The following is an 8,120-nucleotide window of genomic DNA, read 5'->3' as shown; positions in this document are numbered from 1 at the left end:
GTCAGACGACCTAGTGCCTTTCTTGAACAGTTTGCATTAACCTTGGCTTGAGAATTTGAAGCGTGGGTTGTTTCCTCAGCTTTCTAGACTCTCATTAGAGCTAAAGAATTGGACGTTGATGTGACCTTGTAGCGCGAACCGACTCATTTGGGGGCGATACCCGGATTACTTCTGCCGTTCTTTGAAAGTGAAACGAACCGTGGTCGGCTCCGTGCACGTGGTGGCCCCCGTGATGAGGCCCCTGATGCCATGGAGGTCACTAGCATCAGGATTGTGCTGCGGCAAAACAGCTATCCGATATTAGCGCCATACACTCATTTGCAAACTAATTTGGTTTTGCGAGAGACTAACTTGGAACCCAGCTGAATCTCTCGTTTGTGGTGTTTCCAGGCCTCCAATATCTTTCATTTGAGAGGCACTCGACTAGTCGCATCCTGTATGCGGTTCAGGCCCCTATTTCACTCAGATTTCTGAACAAATTCGTGTGTTTATATAATAATTTAACGTATACAGTGTTCAAAATAGACAGCACCTTCAGGTAACACTCGATACTCTAATAAAACCCAATCAGTACAGGTGACCAAACTAGCTGCATACGCAAAATCTGTTGCGTAGCCTGCAATGCAACAAGCAAACAACCGAAACGCGTTATGGAAAACAGATGAAGTGTACACTCTCCGCCCCTCAATTCCCTCACTATTTCGGATACTGCGAAAACAATCAGCCGTCACTTTGCCCGGGATAGCTCAGTGGTTAAAGCGCGAAGTTACTGAACGGAAGGTCAATTCTTCGAGCCCGACCTTGACATCTCCACTGTTCCTGTCTAGACATGGACAAGAAAGATCGTTCAGCTGTAGCACTCTTTCGTTGCCTGACTGCCATTGCAGCAGAAGGAAGCACGAGGGCCGGGATACTTCCAGCTTGCCCAAGCCTAAACAGGGAAAGTCGAAAGGCGCAGGTCGGATTCGAACGACGGACCTTCCTATCAGTAAATTCGCGCTTTCACCACTGAGCCATCTCACCCTTAGACGTGGACAGCTTGACATTATCTAGGGCCTCACGCTTTCTTCGAAAAGGCATGCCAGCTAAGCACCAAAAAAGTATCGCAGCCAAGCGGTCTTCAAATTTATAATCGCTGAGTGCGATTGGTGAGAAACTGCAGTGTTTTACTTGACCGTGATCAGCGAGTTCACCCTCTGACAGGGTACGCGCAACGATGCTGCGCGGGTATTTGGTTGTGCAGCAGGTACTTCGTTCACGATAAACATCCAGCACCATCAATTGCCGTGGCTCGGTCATTTGCTACGCATGCCGAAACATGGTCTACCGAGACGAGTATTGTTCTCTGTACCTCCTTCGGAATGACGCAAACCGCAATGTGGATAATGCATGACTTGGCAGAAGGGCGTGAAAAAGAGCTTGTAGAAGGGTGGTTGCACAGCAGTGAAGCATTAGTGTCAACTCCGATGTTGCTGTCTCTGGTGATGATGATAATGATGATGAACAGAAAATGAAATTTACCAGGTTGTGGTGGTTGGGTCATGTACGATGCGCATCTAGCCACCGTCTACTAGTGGAAGTGATTTTCAAACCCTTGTTGGTTTAGCTTTCAAGAACGAACAATGACTGGGTATATTCAGTCAAGCGGATTGTTATTCGCGTGACTATCCACGTGACTATCTTTTTACCTGGTTGGATGTTCAAGCGGATTGTTATTCGCGTGACTATCCCTTTACCTGGTTGGATTCACTGCAAGACAGGATGCAGCTGATCCCGCTGACTCGCAAACTGTCGATCCTTAGTCGGACTGCTTTTGATCGGCTAAATTCCGACGGGTTTGTGCTGGCGCTGCAGATCATCCGAATAAGGATGTGTGGACAGGATACCTTCCTGCTGCCCAGCCGAGGAAAAAGGTTGACCTAGAAGTCTCAAATCGACCCCTTCTATTCAACGAAAATCTAGTCTACTGTGCAGCAGGGCGAAGAGCAGAGCTTGGGCTCCTGTGGCAGCTTTCAGCCGGAATTCAGATCGCGCGCTTTTTGAACTGAACCATTCATCCAGGGTTTTCAGAGTATTCAAACGACGATACATTCACTATTGAGCAACTTATTTTTAGATTAGGGATCAAGAGTGCTTCATGCACCATCTGACTGTTCAATTGACCACCTCTCGTATACACACAACCAATGGTCTGTCAGCCTATTTAAAGCGCCGAACACCAGCTTTTGCTCTTCACTTTGCTGGAAAACCCTAACAAGAAAACAGCGAATAGGGCTTCATCTCGCTTTCTGACAGCTATCCAAAAATGGCACGCTAAAGTCTGGGAAGGTACCACTGCTCACCCTATGCCAGCCTCATATGTTTTGCCAATCCAAACTTGTGTTTGGTTTTCTGTTCTTCCCAGAATAGTTATAACGAATAAGTCGTACACTGAGGGCTGGATCGATGTTTAAACTTGTCGGTCGTACCTTCGTATCGTTTCTATCTTTATCCCCCACATAAACTCTATTTCCTGTTGATTCACGTGCGCGCAAACAAAACCAAAGTTTTGACTAGATCCTTAGAATCCTGGTTATGCTAATTCTTTCACCCAAGACTTTCGCTTAAACCTGATTTCTTTTTACCCTAAACAGCCGCACTGAAGTCCAGCGGTGGTCAGCCTGTTTGAGTCTGCGCGTCATCGTCAGCTTGCCCTTTTCTTTACCGTGATTTAGCGCCCTCTAATGTTTTCTGAGCCAGGTGCCGGAGCGGGGAAAGTAAGTCAACATGAAGTGTATAACCTTAACAGTTTCCGGCGGCACCGGTGTACTAAATATTAATTCTTTCATCAGTGGGGTTTCCCCTTGCGGTATCTTCCTCAACTCACTCACCGGAACTCACACTCCATAGTCCTTTGTTTGGGCTTACGACAAAGTCCAGTGAGATTTTAAGTGAACGAAATTCTCATGTCAACCAGTCGGACCGATGGTTTCGCCCGAAAAGGCAAAATGGCAGTCAAACTCACTGCATTTGATCATTCATTTGCTGTGACGAGATTGTAGGTTGTGGCCCTTAGCTTGATCATACGAGGCATTTTAGGCACATAGGCTGATAACCCATTGGCCTCCAGGTTCCCTGATATTTAAGAAAGCAGTTAGTTCAGTGAAAATAACTTGATTTGTGGGTGACGTGCCTTTGCTCCCTCATTCCTCTTGATTGAGTGCTCTTGCCTGTCTTGTCTGTGTTCAAATATAGGCAGTCTAAGGCCTTCTCTCTTCCAATGTTTCCTTACTCTTGTCGTGATCACATAAACCATACTTTTCATATATCATTAACTGGTATCTGTCACTCTATATTTTCATCTCATGTGCATTGTGCCCTCATATTCTGTCTTCTAATCTCGACTTGAAACCACTCATTTCTCATAACATTCACCACTGACGTTGCTCCTTCCCTAGACCCTTTACTTTTGACAAGACTGAGAAGCACTCCGTTACTATTATGCGTAGCGCATTTGGTTGTACGTGGAAGCTAGGAAAGAGGTCCTGCTAGATGTGGATACCGAATCTCCTGTGACTTCTCCATGCAAACAGTCTCTTTTTTGGCAAGGAAAAGAAAGCCGAGCGGATGTACAGAAAGCTGAAGAGTTATGTTGATCCTACATTCAAGGCTTCCAGACATGACTTTCTTGGGACTCACAGGATCTACGAAGGATGGAAAAACTTTAGGCTCTCCAGGCCTAGTCAGCAGCAATTTGACAGATTCGAACTGTAGTCTCCGAAAGGGGCAATATAGATTATGCATGACTGGTTGATAGACTATTTTTTGCGGCACACTGACTGTGTACCGCTTCCACCTCTCCCTTATCTCGATTATTGCAGGGTGGTGGCGCCGGTGGTCCTGTTCGCGAAGCGGGTGGAGCGCTTGGAAAACGCGGAGCTGCACTTGAGGATGAATACTTTCGTCGCCAGGTAAATTATTTCATTATACCGTCTGCGTCATTGCAATGCTGTCCTTCAAGTGCTGCACAAAGACATTTGAGAAACAACCTGGAGTACCATGTTCCACTGTTACCGCGTACACTAGCGTCTGGGTCCTACTGTATTTCATTCTTAAGTGTTTCGAAACCAACGAGTCAATCAAATATCGGTGAAACCGCTTGATGTAATGATCCTTGCTATAGTCCCTTCTACAGAGACTTAGACTACCGAATTGACAGCCTTTTTGGCCTAGCCAAGTAGTTGGTTTGTATTCGGCAAACGACTTGTCACGACTGTAGGCACTGGTAAACATCAACCCGTCTGGAAGGTGTCTTGGAGCCTCACGAAAGGAAGCCAGTTAATAGAGAACAGCTTACTAAAGGTTTACAGTCCGAAGGCCTTCTGTGTAAGCTCCTATACCAAGGGTACAGTACCGCCTGTACAGACTCTTTCTGCGACAGTGGTCTCTAATAGGACCGAATTAGCTTTCATATTCTGAAATAGCACTAATGAGGGAGTGCTGTGCCAGTTTGCATCCGTGCGGATGACGATCTCAACTTGTTAGACTTTGGTTTTTGGAAGTACAGTTATCGTTCTCTTTGGACATCGTCGAAAGAGACCAAGCAGAGGTGATCTTTAGAACATGCTGTCTTAACAATGAGTTGAGTGTTTTCAAAAGGCCTCACTGGTCCAGTCGCTGTCTCTCATTCGGACAGTAGGTTAACCACGTGGTTTTTTGCCAAATGACCAGCAGTTACTTGACTGTCTTAGTCATTCGATCGTGTTTCATATCCACTGCGAGATGACCCAAGTGGTTAGAGTGCGAATTTGCTGACCGGAAGGGCCGTGTATCGAACCCGACATCTGCCTCTCGACTTCCGCTGTCTAGGCGTGGCCAACCTGGCAGTATCCCAGCCCTCGTGTTTCTTTCGGGTAGCATGGCAGCTAGGCACCGGAATAGTGTTAGAGCTGAGAGATGCGTGCCAGTAAACGACTGTGCTCAGTATGAAGGTGTGGTAGTATTTTTCATGGAGATTTGCTCATCAGCACTGCGTTCAAACCGCGGGGAAACAAAAACTCTGTTCTTACAGATCCAAAACACTAAATCATTGTTCTCCCGGGCTACAGTGGCTAGGCATGCAGCGCGATAGTCAGCGTTATCCCCAATCTATCGGATAGGTCATTTCAGGTCATCTGACATGGCATGGAAATGACCGGAACAAGCGACCTTCTGCAATTCCATTCCATCGTTATTTATCGTTTGGCGGGGAGATTTCCGTGTATGTTCACTAGCTTCACTAATTTGCAGACAACTTGATTGTAACTTTAGGGATGGTACAAAGCTACTTGAGGTCCAAATGGTTCCCCAAATTATAATCAGCTCTCGCGGGCAGGATAGTTTCGGGAGAACCCACTAGAACCCAGCTATCTTGTGCACCTGTAAATGTAATCACTCATCTGTACAAAAGCACCTGTGTGATAAATCAGTGTTGGGCTGATTAAATTCTTGATTTTACAGGATGCTGAACAACTGAAGGCGATGCGTGAGAAAATGGAACAGAAACCGGCGGGTTCAGAGAGTGTAAGTTTTTGGTTTTTGTAATCTAGGGGTTCCAATGTGTTCACAGATTATTTTGCTGATATCCGTTCTGTAGTGTGACAATAACTTCACCCAACCTCTCAGATGATCTTACTGACTACCCTGAGCGTGTGAGTCCGTTCTAAGAAACCAATAAAATGGCATTCATCAATTGAAGTACCTCATGACCACTTTGGACAAGATGGCTCAAGTTGTTAGAGCGGAATTTACTGGACCGGACGGTTCGTGGTTCGAACCCGACCTCTGCCTCCTCCCCCTTTCTGGGCTGGAGCCTGGGCGGCCCTCGTGCCTCCTTTGGGTAGCATGGCAGCTAGGCACGAGTCGAGTGTTACAGCTGAACGATTTATTTTATTTATATTGAAACGGATTGTATCACGATCTTAAAGGTGGAGCACCCTAGTGAAACAAAACAAAACAAAACCTCAACTTTCCGTTGAGGTGCTGGCAGCGTTTCAACGTGCGTCAGTTGACACTCGCCATCCGAGTATTAAGGATTCAGTAAGATCCGGAAATGACAGAAATATGAATTAAACAGTATTGGATACAGAGATGGGAACAACAACTTTGAGGAGGGCTATTTCGAGAGGACGATGTGGGTCGGTATCGTGGATGTTCTCCCTAGAGGATGATGATGGTCCGTGCCTGCTCCGGATAAACGGTTGAACTCTTCACGAAAATTCAGTGGACTCTCCAGCTATTCAACATCAGTTCAGGTGATGGTCCACAACAACTTTGCTGCGTTGCATTGCAATTACCAAGCGTTTAGAACTCCCCAGGTTCTGCTAACTCGGTTGATTTGCTGTTCGACATAATTTCATTATTCTGGGTTCCATTCGTCTTAATGATGTACTTCGCCCACTTTCTCGTTTTACTAATCCCGCTAGACGTAAGCATGGGTGGCGTCAGATCTAACTTCAACTAAAAACAGGCCTACTCGTCAGCTAGACTGCTCAGAGTATTATTCGAACACTCAGACATAGGAACTGCTCAACACCCAAACTTCCATACAATTTAAGGCACTGCAGAAAATCGAGCTGATGATCACACGAGGAACATGCCCCATCAGTTTGATACACCTGTGAACTATTGGATAGTTAAAACTCATGAAAGCTACTTTGTTAACACTGGATTGAGAACAGACGCGGTAGCTTCCTTTGAACGAGCTGAACAGATTTTACGGAATGCCGTCGAACAGATGTTCATCTTTCAGTCGACTGTACGGTGGCAACATAGATCGGTGTACGCCGCCCAGGTCTTGGCCGAATACAAGCGTCGTTTTTTGTAGACTGATGCTACTAATTTGGGAAACATTGCATTAAATTGTGCGCCGCCCGTCGCTTTTGACCGCCTCCTTTAATGATTGACATTCAGTGTATACATTTAGAGATAACTACGTTCCAGTTGTGACGCGTAAGTCTGCATCTGATGCACCGGAACTGGGGTTCTGATTCAAACAGAGTCCTTGAGCAAAGTGAGAGACCCAGATTTCTTTCGCTTCGGAATTTTCCTAGTAGACTCAATTATCTCATCCAGACAGCAATTCCCACTGGTTATAAGAAATTCAGTAAAAAATCACGAGTTTACTAGTTTTCATCCCAAAGCCTCGTTTTCAGTCACAACTGTAAGATGCTTTTTTGTTTCGAGTTGGTAGACTTTCTGTAGAGGGACGGACAACGGTTGAAATCTCGGCAACATCTCCTGACCTCCGGAAGGACTCCACTACCCGCAACTGGGAACCAATGAGTTTGGGGGTCTGGTTCTTATAAAGTTTAGTTTCAGTTATTTTGTTCTCGCAATCAGCCAAGCCACGTGTTCATCCGATCCATTCTTTCCTTTTTCGAACAGAAACCGCCAGAAAGGTAACATTTTTGAGCCGGCGATCTGAGTGATCAATTAGAAAATTCGCTTTCCACCATTTCGTTCTCTCACACTGAAATCCATGATTCATATTGTGATTATTTTTCTTACCTTTTCTTCCAATCGAATTTGGTTTACGTCTGTTTCCGTTAAAATTTGAGGTTCTGCTGAACCGAAAAAAAGTAAACTGTTTTCTACCACAATACGGAGTTGTTTTTTTCCGCGTTTCGCTGTTCGTTCGGCGTAGGTGGCAGAGTGTTGCAGACGGATAACAGTCAGGAATGCACCATTAGAGTGATTTATTTCCGCATCGCTAACACGGAAGAACTTCAACCACCTAGAGAACTCGTACGCAAGCAAGAAACCCGATCGTCAGGATGCTCATTCTAAAAACAGACACAAAGCCCTCAGTGGATCCCGGTAAAGGTGGGCGGTTTTTTGTATACAATAATATATCGGTTTTTCTTGGCGAGCCTTTGGAATTGCTCAAGTGTGGAAATCTGACAGGATCATGTGGAGATGATATAAGCGAGCACGCGTGGTGCATGTCTTTTAAAGTTACTGCGAGAAGGTTGGATGTACTATGGTTTTTCTGGGATCTGTGGACACTTGGTCCAAAAGACAGGATTTCTTTTTGGAAAACACTGATCTACCGCAGTTGAGCTCGAGATAACTTAGTCGTTAAGCTGCGATCTTACGGGTCC

The 8,120-nt window shown here is 45.6% G+C and overlaps 1 protein-coding gene across 1 annotated transcript; it reads left to right on the top strand.

Moving 5' to 3' along the window:
* Window positions 1–2,318: 2,318 nt before the first annotated feature.
* T265_05307 (hypothetical protein) lies at window positions 2,319–7,619 on the top strand (the record flags this gene model as incomplete). Its single annotated transcript, XM_009170290.1, has 4 exons — window positions 2,319–2,756; window positions 3,861–3,950; window positions 5,479–5,541; window positions 7,405–7,619. The coding sequence occupies 4 exons, from the start codon at window positions 2,724–2,726 to the stop codon at window positions 7,420–7,422; spliced, it is 204 nt and encodes a 67-aa protein (XP_009168554.1).
* Between the last annotated feature and the right edge of the window lie 501 nt (window positions 7,620–8,120).

The sequence above is a fragment of the Opisthorchis viverrini genome, assembly GCF_000715545.1.
Source record: "Opisthorchis viverrini unplaced genomic scaffold opera_v5_98, whole genome shotgun sequence".
In the NCBI taxonomy this organism is placed as follows: domain Eukaryota; kingdom Metazoa; phylum Platyhelminthes; class Trematoda; order Opisthorchiida; family Opisthorchiidae; genus Opisthorchis; species Opisthorchis viverrini.
The sequence above is the reverse complement of the archived record's forward strand: the minus strand, read 5'-3'. Positions and strand labels throughout refer to the sequence as shown.